This window comes from Grampus griseus, assembly GCF_964374135.1.
Source record: "Grampus griseus genome assembly, chromosome: 10".
Lineage (NCBI taxonomy): Eukaryota > Metazoa > Chordata > Mammalia > Artiodactyla > Delphinidae > Grampus > Grampus griseus.
The window spans coordinates 98,836,860-98,862,960 of NC_139004.1; the positions used below are offsets into that span (position 1 = coordinate 98,836,860).

The 26,101-nt window shown below is 40.9% G+C and overlaps 1 protein-coding gene across 4 annotated transcripts in view; it reads right to left on the minus strand.

Annotated features, from left to right (window-relative positions):
- The window catches only part of TAMM41 (TAM41 mitochondrial translocator assembly and maintenance homolog), a 55,029-nt gene that overhangs the window by 21,570 nt on the left and 7,358 nt on the right, over positions 1-26,101 (minus strand). For all 4 annotated transcript variants that reach the window (XM_082664491.1, XM_082664493.1, XM_082664494.1 and 1 more), the window contains 2 exons: positions 20,864-21,014; positions 4,697-4,842 (listed from right to left, as the gene is read on the minus strand). In XM_082664491.1, coding sequence (XP_082520617.1) covers positions 4,697-4,842; positions 20,864-21,014 — 297 coding nt within the window. The remainder of the gene's footprint in view (positions 1-4,696; positions 4,843-20,863; positions 21,015-26,101) is intronic.

The following is a 26,101-nucleotide window of genomic DNA, read 5'->3' on the forward strand; positions in this document are numbered from 1 at the left end:
ACTGTAATTCAAAAAGACACATGCACCTCAATGTTCACTACAACACTATTTACAATAGCCAGGTCATGGAAGCAACCTAAATGCCCATCAACAGACGAATTGATAAAGAAGATGTGGTACATATATACAATGGAATATTACTCAGCCATAAAAAGGAATGAAATTGGGTCATTTGTAGAGACGTGGATGGACCTAGAGACTGTCATACAGAGTGAAGTCAGTCAGAAATAGAAAAAGAAATATCGTATATTAATGCATATATATGGAACCTAGAAAAATGGCACAGATGAACCGGTTTGCAGGGCAGAAATAGAGACACAGATGTAGAGAACAAAAAGTATGGATACCAAGGAGGGGAAAGTCACAGGGGGTGGTGGTGGTGTGATGAATTGGGACATTGGGATTGACATATATACACTAATATGTACAAAATGGATAACTAATTAAAAACAAACAAACAAACTTAAAGCTATAACTGCCATCCAATCACTTTAGAATCCCAGGCAGACAAGAAGTCCAGAAGACAAAGAAATGAATCACCATACTAGCAGAAATAATTAAACCTGACCATCAGGAGGTAGGGCTGCTGGTACACATCTCTTATTACCTCTTACCCAACTTTGATGGTAAATGGAAAGTGTAGTAGCTACAGTCCAAGATGGGCATGGTGACCAGAGTTTCAGACTCCTCAGGGGTGAGAGTCTGGGCCACCTCACCTAGACCAGCCTAAATGCTAGAAAGGGTGAGGGGAATTTGGAATGGGCAGCAGAGGCGGGAGAAGATGGGTATCAGTGGCAGCTTTAAGATTAGACGCATCTCTGGGAACTGAAGCTCAGCCCACTCATCTTATTCTTGTGCATTTCCCCACAATAAGAAGCCAGTTAGAACATAGACCATCCAGGCTTTCAGAGGCCAAACTGAGGGATTTGGAAGTTTATTTTCACAGTTAAAGGAAATTCCCAGCTGTTTTCCCTTGCTCAGTTTCTAAAAGTTGGCAGCTAGCCACACTATCTTTCCCTATCCTCTAACCAGAGAGTAGATGATGTCTCTTTGGAGAAATTCTACAAATACTGAAACTTGGGGTCCTCCAATGAAACAGCCAGGTCCTTGTCCCAAATCCTATAGTGAAGCTCACTAGCTGACATGCTCTATCCATCACAAAGAACTCCCAGTCTGCATTTTTTAAACTGCCTTGCTCTTTAAAATACAGGCCACAAAGGATGTGCAAACATTTGAGAAAAGCTTCTAACACAACAGATGAGAGTGAATCCATAGAAAAAAAGGAACTAAGAGAAACAGAGACAATATAGGGAGCAAGAAAAAACTTCAAAAATTTTAATAAAGATCATTAAAGAGATGAGGAAAGATAATGCATTCATATAAGAACAGGATGCTATAAAAAAGAACATTCAGAGGAAATTAAAAATTCAAAAGAAGTGTTAGAAGATTGATTCAAACAATTCTTCTGGAAAACAGAACAAAACCCCAAAGAAACAGGAATGAGGGAAAGAAACAATCGAACAAGGAGGTCCAACAACCAACTAACAGGAATTCTAGAAAGAACAAGCTAAGAAAATGGATATGAAGAAATGATGAAAGAAAATTTCATTACAGAAATGATAAAAGAAAATTTCCTAGAACTGAAGCTCGTGAATTTCCAAAAGAGGCTCATGAAATGCCAGACTAATAAATGAAAAACATGGGAATTCCCTGGCATTCCACCAGTTAGGACTCCACGCTTCCACTGCAGGGGGCAAGGGTTTGATCCCTGGTTGGGGAACTAAGACCCCATAAGCTGCATGGTGCAGCCATAAAACTAATAGTAATTTTAAAAATAAATGAAAAACATACACACAAAGACAAAGGCAAATCATCATGAAATTTAAGAATACTGGAAAAAAGGAAAAGATCCTAAATACTGTCAGAGAGATAAAAAAGGTCACATCCAAAGGATAGGGAATCTGAATAGTGTTGGACATTTTATTTTTTTAATTCAAACAGAAAGTCACAAAAATTATAATCATCCTCATCAGTTCACTCAGTCCCATGTAATTAATTTTTTTTTTCATTCTTGATTTTTGTTACCACTTTTATGAATTCATCAGTTTTCCATTAGAGCTATGAAAATCCTTATTCATTCAGTTCAGCAGTACAGTCAGTTACCAGAAACCTGTACTTGTCAGAGACTTTTCTATGAATTCCTTGAAGATGAAACCCTTTTATAGGAACATTTTTGCAAAAGCATCAGAGTACACCCAGAACTGTCTGTAAATGACAAAAGACTTAAAAATGACCACGGTTAAAGATTTGATGAAAGTTCATAATAATGCAATTGACAAGGAAATTTAGTTATTTCTGAGATATACATTTTAAAGTAATAACTAGAATTATGACTTATAACATTATACCAAAACATATAAGATTTTTAGAAATTTCATGTCATGTCTGAAACATTTATATTAACATATTTCCATACAAATAACCCAAAGAAAGTTTAGTATTAGTTGTTTGTTTGTTGTTTTTTTATACTGCAGGTTCTTATTAGTCATCAATTTTATACACATCAGTGTATACATGTCAATCCCAATCGTCCAATTCAGCACACCACCATCCCCACCCCACCGCGGTTTTCCCCCCTTGGTGTCCATACGTTTGTTCTCTACATCTGTGTCTCAACTTCTGCCCTGCAAACTGGTTCATCTGTACCATTTTTCTAGGTTCCACCTACATGTGTTAATATATGATACTTGTTTTTCTCTTTCTGACTTACCTCACTCTGTATGACAGTCTCTAGTGTGGGACTTCTGAATGTAACTCTAGAAGCTAGAATAAATGAAGCTATGACTTAAAACTTCTGAGGGAAAATTACTTCCAGCCTAGAATTCTATATCTAGCTCAAACTATCAATCAGTGTGAGGTAGAATTTTCAGATGTACATGGTCTCAAAAAATTTACGTCCTTCACAACCTATGTTAGGAAGTACTAAAAGGTATACTTCATCAAAATTAAAGTGTAAACTGTGAAAGAGGAAAAGATCCAGTAAACCAAAAACTTGCAAAGGAGAGGGAAGAAATTCTCGGGTATTAATGAAGGAAAGTTTCAGGAGAAGAGCTGTGCATCAAGCCTAGAATGGAACCATACCCGAAAGGAACAGGGGACACAGGGCTCCAGGAAGAACGTCCCCAAGAACAGTAAGAAACAGAGAACACACGTGATGTGTTTGTCTACAGTGGAAGATGTTCTACAGGTCTGTAGCAGAATTTGAGGGTGAATTAGTTACAGGTACGTAGAAACTAAGCAAGTGAAAAAAATGAGACAGTGATTAACTCCAAGAAAAACAAAGTTGTACAGGAAAGGAAATTTCATAGTAGTATATCTTAGCAATGAAGAAAGTTATGTGTCACAATAAAGTAAATATCGACTATTACCCTAACCCAAAGTTATGTAATAACTATACATGGAGCATAAGCGGTGGAGGAGTGGGGGTGGGGGGTGGGGAGAGGAGGAGAGAGAGAAAGAGAGAGAGAGAATGTATGTGTGTTGATTGCGGTGCATAAGAGAGTAAAAAGTCCTCATTTTCCATAGAAAGATGACAAAAATAAAGTACAAGTTGAAAAAAATCAAGAATAACAATCAAACCATATTACTTAGAAATATGGAGGTAAACGTAAGAAGAATCAGTGAAGGAGACGAAAGCAGTTGCTCTGGGAAGTAGCACAGACAAGTAGGAAGGTGTACAGCCGGGAACTGCTGCTTTTTGTTACAAACCTTGGGGTGCCACCTGGTTTTTAAACAATATGTATGCATTACTTTGAGAAAAGTAAAAATTAAAAACAAAATACCTCAATCTAAAGCAAACATGGCAAAATCTGTTAACCTGAGTGGTGGGTATTCTGGGCATTCATGTTATTCTCCAACATTACATTTAAAATAATTCCTACTTTTTTAAAGTTTCCTTTCAGTTCTAGAAATGCCATTAACTTGTCATTCAACATAATATTAGTTGCCCCTATTATGTGGAAGAGGAAGAGCATTAAAAAAGTAAAATAGTATTCCTTAACTTAAAGATAAAAAACTATGAATTCTATAGTTTAAAAAATCTTAAATCCAAATTACTTTTCTCAAAGGAAAGGCTCTTTGATTTTTCTTTTCAAAAAATTTAATATTTTGAAGAATGCCTTGAAAGAAAGTTTTGTTTGATGTATCAAAGAAAAGTTCCAAGACATGATACATATAACAAGTGGGGAAAAAATAAGCTTCAGAATAACCTGTATGAATACATTTATGTAAAATAAAACCAAACAAAAAAGACCAAACTGCTTCATACATGTGTATATGTACAAATACATACAAAAGTACATGCAACAAGATCTGGAAGAAAACATGCCAAACTGTTAATAAGGCTACCTCTGGGGAGGCAGGTGGGCTTGGGGATGGAAAGAAGGTAATTTCAGAGTTTATTTTCACTCATTTTTGATTAATAATTAACATACATAGTAAGAACTTCAAATGGCAAAAAAGACACACACAGTGAGGACCAGTCCCCACCTCCCCCCGCCTCATGTCAGCCCTTGGTCCCCTTCTCCAAAGGCAGCCTCTTATTACTAGTCACTTACTAGTCATTTGTGTACCTTTTAGCCTTATTTCAAATATACGGAAGAACATAAGTCCACAGGATTTCCCACAGATAGTTTACCTCCAGGCTGCCTTGCTGGATTTTATACACCACTTGGGGATTCTCCTGTAGAATGCTGCCGTAGAGCTCACGAAAATGGGCTATGTTGGGCTTCACAATATTCAACACTTTTGCCTTATCCTCTCCAACCACCATCCGAAAGTCACCTGGTTAAAACAAACAGAAAAACGAATTTTCCACTGCGAATTCACATTCTGACCTGTGAACTACAGTCCCCCAGCTGACACTGCACTAGTTCAACCTGGCAGGATCTCTCATTCAAAACACTTGCTTTTTCACCTTAAAACTGGGAACACAGTACCCCAGAAATGCAGGCACATGTTCGGGGGGAAAGAGAGCCTCTCAAATCACAAAGCCCTTTAGCAGTTAAAATATAGTTACCTAAGTACAAAAGGTAGTCACCATTGAGAGGTTAATATGTGTTTGTTTTTCCAATGCAGAAGCTTCTGTATTTATAAACTTTCATCTTGTGAACAAAACTCTGCCTGTGACCAATCACAGAGATGGGGGCTGTGTGCCTCACCACAGCTGTGTCCTTGGTACTGCTTACTCAGCTTGGCCCTCTTGCTGTTTGCATGAGGGCTTTTGAGGCGCTTTATGAATATAAATAACCTTATTATATTTGATAAGGGCAAGGTTTACATTTAAGATAAACTTTAAAGCAGATATAATTTAAAAAATTGCAAGTGGTGAACTTGCTGATCTTCTAGAGAAGCCAAGAGGCAACTGGGACTCCTGGGGACACAGACGCTGATGGTGGCCATTCTGAGGAGCTCATTCTACCATGAGGACACTGGTGCTGGCAAGTGCCATCTTGGAGTCCTCCCTCTAGCCTATTAGCACAAGGCCTGCTCATTACTGGGTCAGAACCAGCCCCAGGCCCTACAGCCAATCACCCTTGGACAAGCCCCAACCACCAGCAAGCCAGCGGCCACCACACAGGCAGGGCCTGACAGCTAACTGGGCCAGGGACCAGCCCTGCCTATGAGCATGCCCAAAGAAGTCAGTCCCACCACAAGAGAAGGGCCCATATGGCCCATACAGGGTACACCCCTATATAGTCCTGGTGACCAGAAGGAAGAGTGCTGCTGGGACCCACAGGACGTCTCCTACATAAGGCCACTCCTCCAAGATTGGGAAACATCCAGCATCACCCTGATGCCAAACCAAACAAGCAGGCATCATCACCCTGATACCAAAACCAGACAAACATGCCACAAAAAGAAAGAAAAGAAGAGAAAAGAAAATTACAGGCCAACATTAATGATAAACTTAGATGTAAAAATCGTCAACAAAATATCACCAAATCAAATTTAACAATGTATTAAAAGGATCACACACCATGATCAAGTGGGATTTATCCTAGGGATGCAACAATGGTTCAATATCTACAAATTAATCAATGTGATACACCGGATTAACAAATTGAAAAATAAAAATCATATGATCATCTCAACTGATGCAGAAAAAGTTTTTGACAAAATTCAACATCCATTTATGATCAAAACTCTCAACCAAGTAGGTACAGAGGAAACACACTGAACATAATAAAGGATATATATGATAAACATACAGCCAACATCATATTCAATGGTGAAAAGCTGAAAGCATTTCCTCTAAGATCAGGAATAAGACAAGGATGCCCACAGTCGCCACTTTGATTCAACCTGGCATTGGAAGTCCTAGCCACAGCAATCAGACAAGAAAAAGAGGTAAAGGGAATCCAAATTGGAAAGGAAGAAAGAAAACTGTCAGTGTTTGCAGATGACATGATACTACACATAGAAAATCTTAAAGTTGCCACCAAAAAGCTATTAGAACAAATGAATTAAGTTGAAGGATACAAAATTAATATACAGAAATCTGTTGCATTTCTATACACTAACAATGAAATATCAGAAAGATAAATTAAGAAAACAATCCCATTTACACTTCCATCAAAAAGAATAAAATACCTAGGAATAAATCTAACCAAGGAGGTAAAGGACTTGTACTCAGAAAACTATAAGACATTGATGAAATAAACTGAAGACTACACAAACAAACGGAAAGATATACCATGCTCATGGATTGGAAGAGTTAATATTGTTAAAATGACCATACTACCCAAGGCAACCTACAGATTCAGTGCAATCCCTATCAAAGTACCAGTGGCATTTTTCACAGAACTAGAATGAATAATTCTAAAATTTATATGGAAACACAAAAGACCCCAAAAAGCCAAAGCAATCTTGAGAAAGAAGAACAAAGCTGGAGGTATCACGCTCCCTGATTTCCAATTACACTACAAAGCTACAGAAATTAAAACAGTATGGCACTGGCACAAAAACAGACACATAGATCAAAGGAACAGAACAGAGAGTGCAGAAATAGACCCACACTTACACATTCAATTAATCTATGACAAAGAACACAAGAATATACCATGGGGAAAAGACAGTCTCTTCAATAAATGGTACTGGAAAACTGGATAGCTACATGCAAAAGAATGACACTGGACTTCTTTCTCACACCACATACAAAAATAAACTCAAAATGGATTAAAGACTTAAAAATAAGACCTGAAACCATAAAACTCTGTCCATATGAGCTTTAATATCAGTCTTAGCAATATTTTGGGGGGCTCTGTCTCCTCAGGCAAGGGACATAAAAGCAAAAATAAACAAATGGGACTACATCAAACTAAAAAGCTGTTGCACAGCAAAGGAAACTATCAACAAAATAGCAGTCTACTTAATGGGAAAAGATACTTGCAAATGATATATGCAACTCATACAACTCAACAACAAAAAAACCCAAACAACCTGATTAAAAAATGGGCAGCAGATCTGAATAGACATTTTTCCAAAGAAGTTTTATAAAGATGGCCAATAAACACCTGAAAAGATGCTCAAATCACTAATCATTAGGCAAATGCAAAATAAAGCCACACTGAGATACCACCTTACACCTGTCAGAATGGCTATCATCAAAAAGACTACAAGTAACAAGTGTTGGCAAGGATGTGGAAAAAAGGGAACCCTCATTCAGGAATGTAAATTAGTACAGCCGCTACAGAAAACAGTATGAAGGTTCCTCAAAAAATTAAAAATAGAACTACTGTATGATCCAGGAATCCCACTTCTGGGTATTTTTCCAAAGAAAACAAAACACTAATTTGAAAAGATATATGCACTCCTATGTTCACTGCAGAATTATTTACAACTGCCAAGATATGGAAGCAACCTAAGTGCCCACTGATGGATGAATGGATAAAGAAGATGGGATATATATATACACACATACACACACACACAATGGAATATTAGCCATAAAAAAAGAATGAAATCTTGCCATTTGCGACAACATAGATTGACCTACAGGGTATTATGCTAAGCAAAATAAGTCAGAGAAAGACAAATACTGTATGATTTCACTTATATGTGGAAACTGAAAAACAAAACAAACAACAAAACTGAAACAGACTCACAGATACAGAGAACAAACGTATGGTTGCCAAAGGGGATGGCGCAGAGAGATGAGTGAAATAGGTGAGAGAGTAAGAAGTATAAACTTCCATTTATAAAAGAAATGTCACAGGGATGTAATATACAGCATAGGGAATATAGTCAGTTACATTGTAATAACTATGTATGGTGACAGATGATAGCTAGACTTATCATGGTGATCATTTTGTAATGTATAAAAATATAAAATCACTGTGTTGTACACTGCAACTAATATAATATTGTAAGTCAATTATACTTCAATTAAAAAAAAAAGCACCAAAAGGCTGCCTCTATATGATGCCAAAGCATCTGGGAAAAAAGTATGAAATTTAGTTTAAGAAGAAAAAAGACTACGCTCAGTTTAAAGTTAAAAAAAAATGCAAGTGGTGAGAAATGAGGAACCTTACATTGGCCTGTGGGATGAATTGAGCTGCAAAATACTAATTCCAAAGGACAAAGAGCAACTTTTGAAACAACCTTAAAGTGCCCTACCCTGCCCATGCCACTGGCGACCATCAGCAAGATATGGGGGCAAAAGAGTGATGAAATGGGAAAACTTGTGTGAATGCCTATTGGGCTAACGTTAACTCAGAAGAGGCTGGGCACACGTGAGGAACCCCTGGGGAAGCTTGGAGAAAGCCATGTGGCTGAAGCCTTTGCTGGGCAGATAGAAAGAAGTCTGGGGGAGGAGTGAGGTGGAAAGAGCAGGCAGATACCTCAGCTGCTGAGGAATCCCCTGGGGGGAGGGTGACAATGTAACTTATCATCCGAACTAGGTCACTTTTGAGGGTGAAGTGGGCAATGCAAAGTCATCAGGACAAGTATTAACTGGGCAAACCAGGACATGTGGTTACCCTCACCGATTTCTTTTCTTGGGAGCAGGGAAGGGAATCATCAAAATTATGACCAGCCACAGCAGATCTTCTAGAGCAAACTGTTGGTCTGTTTGGAAAAATAAAAAGATATCCAATAGTCAGTATGTACTTCAGTAAGGAATAAAATACACTGGATTTTTAAGCTTCAAAGGACCAACTTACACTACAATTTGGTAGAAAGCATGTGGGGACTATAAGCTTCGGAAAAAGAGTTACAAACAGCCTCTGGAACCCGATCTTTGTGAGATGAGGTCGGGACTGGTTAGAGCAGTGAGCTCAAGTGAATCCTGTCCTAACAAGCTGCTCAAATACAGACAAGACTGTTTTTTTCACTATTATTTTAAAGGGAAGAGAGTTACATAGTTAAACCCTGGGACGACTGCTAGTGAGGGTGTAGAGAAATTGGTTCTTTCACATAATGCTTTTGAGTTTATAAACTGCTAACATACTTCTGGAAGCGGTGAATGATGAAACCTCATCTCTGGAGAGGAAGCCCCAAGCAACAAACCCAAACAGAGGTTAGGAGGCAAACTTCGCTGAGCATTTGCTTTGTCATATTACCTCATTTGTCCACGCACCTGTCCTCTCCGGTGGATGCTGCCCTATCCCGATCGAGCACGAAGGCAAAAGAGACACAGGGATGATGGAACCCGCCTGAGGTTTCACAAGAAGCAACTGAATACATTCCACACACACAACGGTTCACTGAAGCACTATTCATAACACTGAAATCCTGGCAGCAACCAAATGTCCCACGACAGGGGAACGGTGCACCCACACCTACCACGGAGCAGGGTGCAACCACTAAAAATTACAGGCACGACACACTGTGAGATGTAAAATGACCATGTAATAATGTGCAGCTAAGAAACCAGGATACAGAAGTACAAGAAGGAAACAACTGTAAAAAACAGGAAAGACAAGACAAAAGGGCTATTTTAAAATGGTTATGTTTGCTCTAATAAGATACACATTTATTGTGGGCTTTTTAATGGCCTGTGCTTCACACTGGCTGTCTAGTTCAGGGCTGGCAAAGCCTCGTAAAGAAGGTACTGATTGGGACTTCCCGGGTGGCGCAGTGGTTAAGAATCTGCCTGTAAGAGCCGGGGATACGTATTCGAGCCCTGGTCCGGGAAGAACCCACATGCCTCGGAGCAGCTAAGCCCGTGCACCACAACTACTGAGCCTGCGCTCTAGAGGCCGTGAGCCACAACTACTGAGCCCACGTGCCACAACTACTGAAGCCCATGAGCCTAGAGCCCATGTTCTGCAATGAGACAAGCCACAGAGGTGAGAAGCCTGTGCACCGCAATGAAGAGTAGCCCCCGCTCGCCGCAACCAGAGAAGGCCTGTGCGCAGCAACTAAGACCCAACACAGCAGAAAATAAATAAATTTTAAAAAAAAAGAAGGTACTGATTATTCTCAATTTCAATGATGAGGAGATGGGGTTGCAAAGACAGCTTGCCCAAGGCCCAGCCACCTCTTAGTATCAGGGCAGCAATGTCTTAGGTAATAGCTTTACTTCACTTCGTAATTTTCCTCCATTTCCCTCACTTCTGTAACGATGGCACACTACTTCTGGCATTTTAAAATAAATTCGCAGATGCACAGAGGTGCTAGCTCAGCAAATGTGAATGGAGAGGCAGCTGGGTTAACTTTCAATTGTGTAAATCCTTACGCTTTTATTCAGAGCCTATAAATGTCTTCTATTAATCTCTGAAGGGGTGAAATGTCATCAAACTCTGAATCTAACAGGCTGGCTCGGAAGTGAAAGATCAAATTGCATCACTGTTGAGTTCTCAATATTTGTGCCATTTCTTCTCCCCTGTACATTCCACAAACAAAAAGTTCTTATATTTTAGATAGTAACTTTCTGAGAGAGGGACTGTACATTACCAAAATGTAAGGGTATACAAATCCAAATCCTCCCCAAAGAACAACTGCATGCCACAATGAAAGGAGCTGGAAAATACCATGGACTTTCTGAGAACGCGGACTGAAGCTTATTCGTCCCTGAACCGCCAGCTCCTCACGCACTGCCTGGCATAGGAAGGCACATCAATAAATGTCTGCTGAATTGAATTTCTCCAATTGCTGTGCTCAGCCATGGGGAACAGCAAGCAAATGGGCTTATTACCTGCTGCTTCAGAACAAAATGAATAAAATCGTGAGCACAGCATGAACCAGCATCATAGGAATCAATTTTTCTTACCTGCAAATATCTGTTTACAACAAAATACAGGGATTGAGAAAAACTGACTGCTGACTTTTATTTTATGCCTCTACCGGTGGGTTTATAATTGCTCAAGCCAGAGAACTGCCAGTCTAATTCAATGGGTAACCAAAAGGGTAACCTCTCCTTGACTTGAAATAAGACAAACTCAGAGGCTTGTAACCCATCTGTAGCTGGCCTGCTCTATGATTCCAGCATGTCTGCAGCAGTCAGGGACGTTATTACAAAGGCAGGGATGTGAGTGGAAAGGCCCCAGCTCTCAAGTCTGGCAATGTCCCAGGGTGGCTGCAGTTGAGTTACTTAACCTTTCTGAATCAGTTTCCTTTTCTGAAAAATGTCTGTAATAGTCATACTAACCTCACAAAATTGCTTTTAGGTTCAAATGATTAAGGTATTAGAAAATGCTTTGTAAATAGTGAAGCAGATATTGTGACGATGTGTATATGGGAAGGGCAAGGACAGAGGGTGCAGGAAGCCCTGAGTTTTTAAGATACTGACTGGGTAACTTTCCCCTCTTAGACTAACTGCACTACCACTGTCATCTCAGTTCAATAAATATCTGGGTGGTTTCTAAGTGCCAGGAGCCGTGCTGGACTCTGGGGATACAAAGATACAGGCTCTGCCCAGGAGGTAAGTGACATGAAAACAGAGCATTTCAGTGCAGGTTACGACGTGGGACTCCCATGTGAAAGTGTTCAGGAATAGGAGCCCAAACTGGAAGTCGACACAGCAGCATAATACTCATTTTAAACAGTTGTGGGTTTTTTTGAGATGTAATTCACACACCATACAATTCATCTATGTCAACTACATAATTCCATGCTTATTCACAGGGCTATGCAACCATCTAATTTTAGACCATTTCAGCCTCCCTAAAAGAAACCCTGTACCATTAACAGTCACTCTCCCTCCACCCATCCACCCCCAGCCCCAGGCAAAGACTAATCTGCTTTCTGTCTCTATAGATTTGCCTATCCTGGACATTTTATATAAGTGGAACTGCACAACATATGGTCTCTTATGATTAGCATAATGTTTTCAAAGTTTATCATGTTGTAGCACTTATCAGTACTTATTCCTGTTTATGACTAAATAATATTCCACTGGATGGATGTACCACATTTTAGTTATCCATCTCTCAGTTGATGGGTATTTGGGTTGTTTTTACTTTGGGGCCATTTTTTATGAATAACGCTGCTATGAACATTTGTGTATGACTGTTCGTCTGGATATATGTTTTCATTTCTCTTGGGTAGATACCCAGGAGTATAACTGTTGGGTCACATAGTTACTCTAAGCTTAATATTTTGAGGGACTGCCAGACTATTTTTCCAAAGCGGCTGTACCATTTTATGTGCTACCAGCAATGTACAAGGGTTTCAGTTTCTCCACATCCTCGTCAACACCTGTTCTCACCTGTCACTTTGGTTATAGCCATTGTAGTCGGTGTGAAACAGGGTCTCTGTGGTTCTGTTTGACATTTCCCTAATTACGAATGACGCTGAGCATCTTTTCATGTGCTTATTTGCTATTTGTATACTTTCTTTGAAAAAATGTCCTTTGCCCGTTTCTATATTAGGTTATTTGTCTTTTTACTGCATTCTAAGAATTCTTCATACATTCTGGATACTAGTCCCTTATCAGATACATGATTTGTTAAGTATTTTCTCCCATTTTGTTGGCTGCCTTTTCACTTTCTTGACAGTTTTGTTTGCAGCACAGAAGTTTAATTTGTATATAGTCTCATTTATCTATTTCTTTTGTTGCTTGTGCTTTTGGTGTATACCTAAGAAACCACTGCATAACCCAAAGTGACTCTTCTAAAAGTCTTACAGTTTTAGCTCTTACATCCATGACTCATTTTGAGTTAATTTTGTGTAGGGTATATGTTAGGGGGTCCAACTTCATTCTTTTGCATGTGGACAAAATAATTCTTACTTGAAAAAAGATGACTAAGGCAGTATTTCTAGGAGGCAGCCTAACACATCATTTGAAATACATCCCCAAAATACCTCCATGGCACGTGGAAGAGAATGAGATAAGAATAAACAGCTGATGTACTTGGTGATATAAATTTGAATCATATAAAAATTTTTGGGGACTTCCCTGGTGGCACAATGGTTAAGAATCCACCTGCCAATGCAGGGGACACGGGTTCGAGCCCTGGTCCGGGAAGATCCCATGTGCCACGGAGCAACTAAGCCCATGCGTCACAACGATTGAGCCTGCCTTCTATAGCCTGCGAGCCACAACTGCTGAAGCCTGTGTGCCACAGCTAGCGAAGCCCGCGCACCTAGAGCCTGTGCTCTGCAACGAGAAGCCACCGCAGTGAGAAGCCCGCGCAGCGCAATGAAGAGTAGCCCCCGCTCGCCGCAACTAGAGAAAGCCTGCGCGCAGCAACAAAAACCCAATGCCGAAGACCCAACGCAGCCAAAAATAAATAAATAAATTTATTTAAAATAAATAAATAAATAAAATTTTCTCTTCCTGTAGAGAACACATAACGGAGAGGTGTAGGGAGGGACGGGGAGGAATCAGATTTACGATACTGGTTCAGGAAGGAACCAATGTCACAACCATCCACCCATTCATTCATCAAGTATTTACTGAGCGCCCAGTACATGTCAGGTACCACTGTAAACACTGGAGGACAGTGAGCAAAGCAAGGCAAAAACGTCTGCCCTCAGCATCCTAAGTGGTAGAACAAAGACCAGAGACAAGAATCCCAACAAATAAACAGTACTTCAGATGATGGAAAGTGCGCCGAAGAAAACACAAGCTGCAAAAGCTGACCGGAAATGGGGAGCGAGACACAAGGGGCCCTGGGGGAAGAGTGTCCCAGGTGTAAACCAGGAATGACACATGCCTCACAGACACTTTGTAGAACAGTGACGGGCTACGAGCAAGGGTTCTAGAACCAGAGTGCCTGTGTTCTAATCCAAGCTCAGGACTAGAGGCTACATGACCCAGGACAAGCAACTCACTTCTCTGGGTTTCGGTATCCTCAAATGTAAAGTGGAAGCAGCAGTAGTTGTTAGTTTACAAGTTTCCAGGATTAAATGAGTTAATACATGTAAAGCACTTAGAACAATACCTGATCCACAGTAAGTAATCCAGAAACATTAGATATGACTGGTGATTAACATCCCTTCAGGAGTGTTGCATGCTCAGAAATTAGCAAGCGACTGAGTAAAAAGAGTTCCAAGTGAGGTTTCAGCACAAGCTCGAGCTTGCCAAGGCTGGAGAAATATGCTTCCAAATTACTGAAAGAGTCAATCCCCAACATGCAAGTCATTCAATGACACTGCTTGCAAGGTCACAGATGGTGTGACTGTCATGGAATAAATCTTAACACTCTCACCCCAGAGAAAATGTTTCTTTACCAGCTTTGACCAGGATCCAGAAATGGGGATGTTTACTCCCACTTAGAGTCCGGACACCCGTTTCTAATTTTTTTCTCCAAGAATCACTCAACTGGCACTTCCTCACTGCTTTGTCTTATTCCTAGAAGTAGCTGAGACTGCGTTCAGACAATCTGGCATCGAAACAAACCCATTCTATCTCTTACTGACAGTGCTTGAAGGTGTTTTTTGTTTCTTAAGGACTGTAAAGGGCCAAGTGAATCCACCTGATTTAAGTACTCTTCTAACTTCAACAGGCATTATTTGTCAACATGTAACAAGTTTTATGATTATTATAACTGACAACATAATTCCAATTTGGAGAATGTGTCCAAGGAAGTTAGACAACTTCCAACTCTGCCCCCTTCTGTACCAAAGTAACTTGGCCAAAGTGATTCGCAGCAGTGTCATTAATAAAACAATGATGGACGGAGGCAGCCTGAGCACCCACCAATCACTGAATGATCGAGCGAATAAAGGTGTCTCAGCCTGAGGAAAACCTCTATAGCCAGCAATAGTACACAATAATAGTAATAAATAATAATAGCAGTCATTTTCTGAGCCCCAACCATCAATGAGGTATGAAGCTGGGGGCTTTTATAAATATTATCTCATTGAAAACCTTTTTATGAGATTGTTATTTCTGTTTTACAAAGAAGAAAACAGGCTCAGAAAGGTTCCAGCACCTCCACAAGGCTGGTGTTCAAACTCAGGTCTGACTGTAGTCTTGACCTTTCTAAGTGTGTGTTAATACAAGCAAACATGTATCCAGAATAATAAGGGCTAACATTTACTGAGCATTTACTATGTGCCAGGCACTGGGCTATGCACTTTACATGTATGATTTAATTTAATCCCTATAAAAACCTTTTTTAGGGAGAAAGAAACTGAGTTACAAGGAGGCAGAAAGTTAATTAAGGTTATAGCTAAGACGTGAACCCAGGAGTCTGACTGGGTTTTTAACACTTTACAAATGCTCCCTTCCATGAAGTAATATTATGACTTAAGAAAAAAAAAAAAGCAAAGTAGTAAATATCAATAGAATACTTAATTGAAGCAGTTAAGGGTTTGACCTTGATTATTTTCACGTGAAACTGTTCACATCTCTGAGGCACTGCCCTAGTTCGAGCCCTCGTCACCATCCAGACTTGCTGGGCTCTGTCCATCCACCCAACACACATGCACAGATGCCTACCATGAGCCACGGCAGAGTTCCGGAGGTCAAGGATACAGGGCAACGGACACAGACTCGGTCCTAACTGTCCTCCCCACAGACGCCTCTCTGCCTGGCCAGCTCTCACCCGGGCTCTGCTCACGGGTCCTCAGAGGCTGGTGCTCAGTTCCAACGTCACCTTGCGAGAGGCCTTCCCTGGTTACACTAAAGTAACGTTCTCCTTCCTCCCCTATTCTGTGCTGCCATGTGTTTGCTGTCTGATTTTTTACCTACAAAGAAAGCCCCATGAGGGCAGGGACTGTGCCTGCCTTGTTTATTTCCTTCATCCCCAGAGCTTACAGGGGCGCCGGGCAGAGAAGACTCCCCTAATTATATGCTGAATGAAAAAACTTTCCTGTTTTTCGTCTCTTTCCCTCCTGCACAGTGCTGGCAAAATTATCTTTCCAAAACAACAAATCCTGGACCAACTTGCAATGCCTGAAAACTTCTGTGGCTCTTAGCTGTGTATCGCTTGTGAAATGCCCACCTCTTCACTTTGTATTCAGTGCCCTGCCCAACACCGGCCTAACCTCTTCTCCAAAATACCAGAGAGGCAGTGAATTTAAATGGTTAAGAGTGTGGGCTAAGATTCCAGCTCCACCACCTACTAATCTACCAAACAACTGACCTGAGACAGATCTGGGCCTTGGTGTTCTCACCTGTTAAATGGCGACAATAATAGAGCACTCAATCAAAGGGTTGTGGTGAGGATTAAGCTAGTTATTAGATCAAAAGTATTCAGAGTCATTCCTGGTACACAATAAAAAATGCGACTTTCTCCTGCCATAAGCCATGGACCTGAGTCACGTCAATCTGCTCCTTCTTCCCTAAACAAGCCATGCTTTTCACACTCCCCTGCCTTTTCCACATGGGCTGTTTTTTAAATCTACCACTGACTCACCATGGCTGTATGCGTTTATTACTGTGCAGTTCTGTACAGCAGAAACTGCAGCTTTAGTTCTTCATATGTTATGGTGCGCTGATTCACTTGATAAATATTCAACCAGGATCATTACCTAAAATTAGTCATTTAATAGTTTGTACTTCCATAAGAATGTTCAAGGTGGCCCTTTAAAGTTCACTTGGTTTTCTTTTTGTTTACTTAAATGCTGACTTCTAAGAATAACTGAAGGATCAGAAAGCTTTCTCCTCCCCAATTTTGCAGGCTCTCATCATCCACCTACTCCTTTCTCACCATCATTTATAACAATAATGCCATAAATACTGACCCCAGGGCAGTTAAAGTGATCCTTAAATACTGCATAAAATATAGGGGTTATTATTACTACCAGCAATACTGACAGATCTTGCCTCTGCCAGTAATTACTGGCAGGAACGTGTCCAATAACACGGAGACACTGTTTTCTCTGTGTCCTTCCCGACCCTGCCTGGGAGAAATGTTGAATTTCACAGGTTAGGGACAACATATTCTCTCTCTCAACTGGAACCAGGTGGAAAATAAATGTCTAAGTTGGAAATAAAAATACATTGGTGGGTAACTTGAAGTCTGGAATATTCTGAGGGCTTGGGAGGTTTAGGTAGTTTGCCCAAGGGATAGAATCTGATCAATTCAAGGATACTGGGTTCTCAGAAGCCTAAGAAAGGCAGGTAGAAAAGCTTGCCTTTCAACACATCGCCTGGGGCAAGTCTCATACCTATGAAGGACACATGCCTGCAGGGCCTAGATCCTTCCCCATGTGCACTCTCCTCGTATAGTTCCATCATATTATAGGCTAGGTAACCATTAATTATACTGTGTCCTGGCTGAGGAACAACCATCATATACAGTGTTGTTTCAATGGGAAAATATATCCCCAGTCTAAACAACTGGCTTACAGAAGACTTTCTGGAAAATGTCTCATTCATAAGGTAGGGACTACACAGTGTTGGAAGTAGTCCCCCTGGAGAGGATTGGCAAGTATTGTGTCCTAAGTTTTGCGGGAAAAAGAAGCCAACCTCTTTGAAATGAGTAATGTAGGCTACTTGGCCAAATTCTCAGATCCAAATCTGGGTTAAGCAATCACAAATAACAGGAAGCGGCAAGGTGAGGAACGGAAGGGACCGGAGGCCGAGGGGCTGGAGTCACACACAGCGAGGTGCGAGACCCGGCTGTGGGGAGCAGCCCGCTTCCTCTGCCAGCTCTTCCCCCAACAGCCCAGGGCCGGCTCCTTGTCACTATTTCCACCTACGCTCCGTATCACCACCTCAGACTGCCTTCCCGGGCTACCCACTGTGAGACAGCCTTACCCTCAGCCTGATATATTTTCTTCTCTTCATGGCACTTAGCGCGATCTCAAACTGCCTTATTGCTTCTTTACTGCCTGCCTCTCCCTAAAAGACCAGAAACTCCACGAGGAGTTTCACTCGCGCCACGCTTGCTAGTGAGCACCCAGGCCTAGCACAGTGTGTGCCACAGGGAAGACACACAACACAACACACATCTGTTGAACAAACAGGGCTGTAGTACGAGGATTCAGTAATGGAATAAAGGAATAAATGATCCATCCACCTACCTACACATCTATCTACCTACTTACTGACCTCCTTATCTGTGTCTGGAACAGTGTCTCTATACAGCAGCCCTTAATAAATATTATAGAAGAAGCGAAACAGAGGATGATACTGCTGTGAATCAGCAAGTGTTTACTGAACAACAGGAGAAACCAGGAGCATAAGACACAGCCCTTCCAGGAGGCAGAGCAAAACTCAGCTCAAGACTGAGAGCAGCCTGAGTGCCGACTTAAAGTCTGCAAATAGGTGGGAGCAGTGATAAGATTCGATAAATGTCTTTAGTCAGTGTTCTGAATTTACAGAGAACTGGAATCCACCTAACACTATGCTGATCTTGACAACGTGGGCAGAGCAGAGAACGGCTCTGCATCTTCTCCCACAGAAGTCGACAAAAGGCTTCTGGTCCCCGCTGTCTCACAGGGGAGCGTGGGGAGGGAGGTACCCAGAGGCCCTCCCCACATGTTCACCCTGGAGGCAGCCACGCCACGCTTGCTCCCCTGCCTTTGCCATGAGAAGCTGGAAGCAACCAAGACCAAGGTTATGCCACCTCCTTTCTCGGCCGTGTTGCAATGACAGCTGTGGTCACAGCACACACATTTTGGAAAAAAGACTGAAGAACAAGACCTTTCAGGTCTCTTTCAGCATTGCGTTTCCATGAAATCGTATCTGTACAGGGATTCACAAAATGAGTCAACTGCCTTTGGAATTTTTTTTTTTTTTTTTTTTTTTTTTTTTGCGGTACGTGGGCCTCTCACTGCATGGCCTCTCCCGTTGCGGAGCACAGGCTCTGGACGCGCAGGCTCAGCGGCCATGGCTCACGGGCCCAGCCGCTCCGCGGCATGTGGGATCTTCCCGGACCGGGGCAGGAACCCGTGTCCCCTGCATCAGCAGGCGGACTCTCAACCACTGCGCCACCAGGGAAGCCTGCTTTGCAATTTTTTGAGTACAGAGTTCTTTGACTCATACTTAAAAGTTGGGAAAGACGATATTTATTTAAGATAGTGGTTTTCAAACTATTTTTTAGGTAGCAGGCTACTTTTCTGTAAACGGAGTTTTACATGGACCCTTAACACATTAAAAAGATCAGTGGGGTGCGGTGAGGGGTCAGGATCCGCCCTCTCAGCCTCCCCTGTGCCCTGACATCTCTGAGGAGCACAACTGGTTTAAGGGGAAAGGAAGTTAATATTTAGATAAATAAAGAGATGACTGGGGAAGGAGGGCAAGCTTTCTTTAACGTGAGGAAAGACGGAGTGGGCAAGTCTCCACTTTGTGCCCATCATAGTAAAGACTGGCTCAAGCAAGGACCATCAGTGGAAACTCACACTAGGAGGGCAAGTTTAGTAAGAAGCAGCGTATTTGCCTCACCTTCAAATGTCTCCCCAGAGTTCGCTTAGAAAGGAGAAAACGCTGCTTGTCAGGGCATCAACATCACTGGTCTGTAGACTTCAAATGTGTGAATGTCATGCAAGACAAAGGAAGGCTGAGGAAACATTACAAATTAAAAGATAAAAGAGACATGGTGGCATCCGGAGACTGCGGCATCCGGAGCCTGTGCTCTGCAATGGGAGAGGCCACAACAGTGAGAGGCCCGCGTACCACCAAAAAAAAAAAAAAGAGAGACATGGCATCGAAGTACAATATATGATCCTTGACTGGATCATGTACTTGAAGGAAAAAAACAGTATAAAGGACATTATTGGGACAACTGACAACATCTGGAATAAGGATCAGCAATTTGACAGAAGTCCTATATTGATGTTAAATTTCCTGAATTTGGTGACTGTACTCTGGTTATGTAAGAGCATGTCCTTGTTCTTAGGAAACACGTACTGAAGAATCTGGCCTAGAGGGGACGCGATATCTGTGACCTACTCTCTAGTAGTTCAGAAAAAATATATATAATATGGCGCATTTACACATACAGAGGGAGCAGTGGTTCTCAGAGTGGGATCCCTGGAGGAGCACCAGGCATCACCTGGAACTTGCTTGATATACAGATTCTCGGGCCCCAGCCCAGACCTCGCAAGTCAGCTGTCTTGTCTGTTCTAACAAGCCCTCCAGAGGATTCAGCTGCCCACTAGCTTTGGAAAACCACGGATACAGAGTGATAAAACAAGTGTGGCGAAACATTTCTGGGGAAAGGGCACATGGCAGTTTTCTGGATCATTACTGAAACTTCTCTGTACCTTTGAAATTGTTTCAAAATAAAATTGAACAATAACAACAACAAAAAGGTGACCCTATGTAGAGAAGTGGAAAGGAAGAGACCCTGGGGGCAAGGAGGCAAATCAAAGAACTCCTGCCTCGACCTTCAAAGAGGTGGTGGGATTCGAGCCTCGGCTGCTGCAGCTCCAGTGCAGGGCGAGGGGCGGGGTGTCTGGCCTGCACGGTCTTCCAACAGCGAATCTCCTTCCTGTAGAAAGTACAGGCATGAAACCTACTGACCTGAATATGAGAGTCTGGCAATCTCTATAAACAGGTCTTCCTCAGAAAAGCTTTCGGGGAGCATGAGGAAAGCAGCAGTCACGGCACTCTTCAGATTTTTATCCAGGGCCGACCTGAGAGCGACGTTCTCATTCATTGCTACGATTTTCACCTGGAAAAAGCAGATCATTCAGAAGAAAAATTCCAGAAGTGGAGTACTGCCCAATCTATGTGTTTATACATACACTGGAACTGTCCTAAACACTTAGCCCTGATGATCTTTGAGTTAGGCCAGTTGACATGAAATATTTATTATTCTAATAAGCAATTCCAGAGTCTCCTGTTTTAAGCCCAAATCAGAGAACTCGTGACATAGGAAAGAAAAACAAATATTGTTCTTAAATGAGGAAATTCAACATGAGTTTTGAAAAAGAAGTCAGCACAAAATGGAATAAATGACCTTTGGGAAATTTAGTATTTTTTTATTTTTTAATCTCACTGTTCTTCACTTAATTTTATGGTGGAAAAAGGCATTTTACTTCTTTATTTAGAACTCACCTCTGTTCTTAACCATACATAACCTAAGCAGGTCATGCTCTATTTTGAACTGATTTTCAATGTGACTAAGGAAAAGGGAAAGAAAATTAGCTACAGTAGAATCTGCTGTCTTTGACTTCTCCCAATCCATCAAGATACAAATTGCTCCAGTGTGTTCAGATTGGTTTTAAAGACTGCACTGCAGTTCAGAGAATGTGTTCAAGTCCTAGCTCCATCTCTTACTAGCTCTTTGACTATGGGCATCATTCCTTATCAGTAAAACAGGGTTAATAACCGAACCAAGCTTATAAGGTTGCTGGGAAGATTAAATGAGATGTTTCATCTGAAGCCGCAGCTGAAGTGAGATTCCTTGTGTGTTTCTTGTTGCACACGCAAGCGTTTTTCTGAGCCAGGGGTTCTCACCTTTAGTAAGCGTCAGAATCTCCTGCAGGGCTTGTTAAAATACATATTATGGGACTTTCCTGAGGGCGCAGTACTTAAGAATCTGCCTACCAATGCAAGGGACATGGGTTTGATCCCTGGTCCGGGAAGATCCCACATGCCACGGAGCAACTAAGCCTGTGTGCCACAAATACTGAGCCTGCGCTCCAGAGCCCGCATGCCGCAACTATTGAAGCCCGCGCGCCTAGAGCCCGTGCTCCACAACGAGAAGCCACCGCAATGAGAAGCCTGTGCACCACAACTAGAGAAAGCCCATGCGCAGCAACAAAGACCCAACGCAGCCAAAAAACCCCCCAAATATTATTAGGCCCATCCTCCAGTGTTTCTGACTCAGTAGGCCTGGCTAGGGCCTGAAAATGTACATTTCTAACAGGTTCCCAGGTAACGTTGCTGCTGCTCGCCCAGGGTCCACATTTTGAGAACCACTGCTCTAAGGTGTATAATTACTTTGAACTAGAATTGCCAAATCGCTCTTTGTAGCAATTGTGCCAATTTGCACTCCTGACATAATCTTAAACTATCATGTTGCTTCTGACTGATTTTCTCAACAAGTGAAGGATCTAGAAATCCCTAATAAGGACACCCATGTATCTGAAATGTAACCACCATCTCTAAATCATTTAGTGCTGTCACCACATTTTTCTCATGTTCTAGAAAGTAGGGCTTAAATTGCCTTTTATTTATCAAATATAGATAATTTCTGACAAAATTCAGATGGCACATAAAAGACACATACAGTATGAGAAACTCCAAACTAAAATTTTATTAGATAGCAAGGAAAGACAGGAATGATGTATATCCCCAAGTATAGTTTCTTCTCTAATTTTTTTTATTAATTGTGAAAAGCAATATTAGAAAACATAACTATTTTATAAATCTGGCTTAAGAACCTAAAATCTGTCTTTTACCTTTTGTCCCTACTTTTTTTTAAGGGAATATTTATAACATACAAACCTCTCATGTGATAGGTAAGCCGCTTAATTCCATACTACCACCTCCTCCCTCATAATTACAGGGACTTAATGGCCCTGAATTAAGGCTTGCAGCACTTGGGTGAGTTCAGTATTATTGCAAACATCTGCAGATAGTCAAAGCAAGAAGCAGTCCAGCAGCATGATCTGCCCAAGGTTGCATAATGAGTTGATGGCAAAAATCAGGGTAACACCCTTGTACTTGGCAAATCCAGATCTAAATATTTTGAGTTATCCTCATGCATTCTGTTCTTGTTAACTTTTAATCTTGAAAGATGATTAAAACAAAATTTAAGGTCCTATTATAATTCCTATGTCTATTCCTTGAATAACGTTCCCTCCTTATACTCCATACAGAATCAAGGATCTAGGAGGGCAACCTCCTCATCTCACTAATGGGGAAACTGAGGCCCAGAGGGTTAAAAGATCTCCCCACGAGGAACAGTGGCACACCGTACCAGGACCCAGGATTTGTGAAGTGAGCCTGTGAAGCCTGTTTACTTCCAAATTCCTATTTTCATCCTCATTCACCAGGTCCTGCTCAATAATTCCTCACCCTCTTCTCTGTGTGTGTGTGGGGGGGGAACTTTTTACAGAAACTCAATGAAAACAGAAGTTATTTTATTAACAAAGATGCAAAGGAAAAAGTTTGGGGAAATTTTCCTTTTCAATAAAATACCCTTGTTCTCCAAGAAAGTGTCTACGTGAGGTTGTTAAAAAAAAAAAAAGGCATTCTGTTTGCTACTTAAGGTTAAGAGAGTGAAAATAAAATCATCCTTACTCAAAGGAAAAATGTCAGTTCAGAAGACTCTGCTACTGTGCTGATCTGGTTCTCCAGTGTAAGGTGAACTAGCAACTTGTCTCAGAAGCACTGTTATTTGCTGTTCAGAGTGAAAAGCCAGTGAACCCTTGGGACACTGCCAGAGAGGCCTGGGAAAAAAAGAAAGTCCTCAGATTTGTGAATAGCTGTTTGTATCTTACTGGGAATGCCCCGAACTGAACCACAGATATAGCATTAGCACTACTGCCAAGGGGAAAATCTTTACTGGAGAGAGGAAGGGGCAACACTTGAAGGGACTTTCAAAAGCCCAACTTGAGAGATTTGTGAGTACCTTTCAAGATAGAAAAAAAGAGAAAGTCACATGTGGTCTCCTCTATAATAGTCACATGGAGACAGAGCTTGAATTGCAAAGAGTGAAGTTATAGTCACAAAGAACACAGTCCTACCTCAGTGTTCAAACACTCGACCATTAAGCAAATGACACTTCCCGCAGTAGTTTTCCATTCCAAATGAACAGAAAGGCTAATTTTTGCTGGAGGACCAAAAAGAAATAGTGAACATTTGAGCTGAATTAAAAAAAACCTTATCATCTACCTGTTGGATTGTGGGCTCTTGAGGCTAGCAATGTGGTGATTTTTTAAAAAAAATTCGTTTGGCATGCACAGAGAAAAAAACTTATTTGTCTTTTGAATAAGTAAATGAATGGCTTAATCTTTTCATTTCCAAGGCTAGAAGTCCAAAGATTTGCTCTCAGCCGGGCAGAGCCAAGATAGTAAGCTGGGCTTTCCAAGTCCCATTCAGGGACCTTTTATACCGCTGGGATTTTACTATCTACAAGAAAGTAAATCAACAAAGTTACAATATGGTGATGCTTGCAAACTGTGAATATACTAACAACCACTGAATTGTACACTTTAAAGGGCTGAATTATATGCTATGTGACTATATCTCAGTAAACCTGTTATAAAAAGCTATATGACTAGCAAGTAAAAGAGAAAATATATTGGAATGAATACATTAAAATAAATTAAAATCCTCTTAACAAGGTGGCAAAATACCATTGTTTGCCAACGTGAATGCTTTAAAAATTCAAGCCATGTTATCTATACATGAAATACAAAACAACGTGAAATACAAAAATCCAACTTACATTAAATAAATTACAGAAGTGAAAATACTACTTTAGACTTCTTCTGACTTAAAAAAAGATTGGCCACAACAAGGTTCTATTAAATACTTTTCATGTTTCTTGACTTGGAAAACTGACTGGTAAATAACTCAAACTTAAAGCTGCACTAGAAGTAAAAATGGGTTATCTCCTCAATTATGAGGTAAGGTAATGGTAAAGTCTGATAGAAATTTAATTTGCACTCAACTTTTTCCAGAAATGTCCATCTTTTTAAACCAAGTACTCCTTTATATATTTTTTTGATAGTAAACTTTATGTTTTAGAGCAGGTTAAGGTCCACAGCAAAACCAAATGGAAAGTACAGAGAGTTCCCATATATCCTCTGCATATTCCTTTTAAAGACTTAAATTGCTAGTGACTGAGAAATTCTACTCTATTTGCAATATGGAAGATAATTTTAGAGCTTTAGACAATATAATTTAATGTAACTCGTTTTAAAACACATAAAAACAAAAGATTCACACTCATTCTCACAATTCTTTCTTAAGACAGCCACCCATTATTTTTGTCCAAAATGCTACCAACCCTTTCTTTTCATCGGATTTGTTTCATGGAGTTTCATTAATATTTGCTGCCACCTAGAGGTAAAAATAGTTTAAAGATAGTTATCCTAAGAATTCTCCCGTTAACCGTGATTTCTGCGGCAAAGGGAAACTGGAGGCAGGTGTGGGTGGAAGAGTTAATTCACCCATTTATGATTTTTGATTTTTTAAAATCGTGTCATGTTCAACACCTCAAATGGTTTTTAAGATTGTTTAATTTTCTTGTGCTAGAAGCTTCTTAATAAGTCGGAGGGGCAGTCACTGTTACAAAGAACGTTTTCTTCTCCAAGTTAGCTGAGAAATGCAGTTTTGTATGATAAGTGTATCTGTCACTACTTGCCTTGAATTGATGTTTTAATCTTTTTAGGATACATGACATTTAGATGAAATGTGAGGTCATTTCCAGTGTTTACATTCTGAGATTTCATGGCATTATAGTTTTCTACAGCCTATTTCTAAAAAAACTTGAACTATTCCAAGCACAAAACATAGTACAGAGAATAATATCACATTCAATATCTCATTTTATCTCAAAATAACTCTGAGACAGGCAAGGACAGAGAGAAGAGAAAGATTGTTTCCTGAGTGTCTAGTAGATGCCAGACATTTTAGATCTAGGCATTTCTCAAACACCTTTTGAGGTCGGTGTCACTGGCCTTGTCCCCAGGTGAGGGTGTCACAAGGCCCAGGGAGATTAAGTCACTGGTGCAGGGTCACACAGCTGGGGAGTGTCACAGCTGGGACCCAAACCCCAGATCTGTCTGATTCTAAAACACC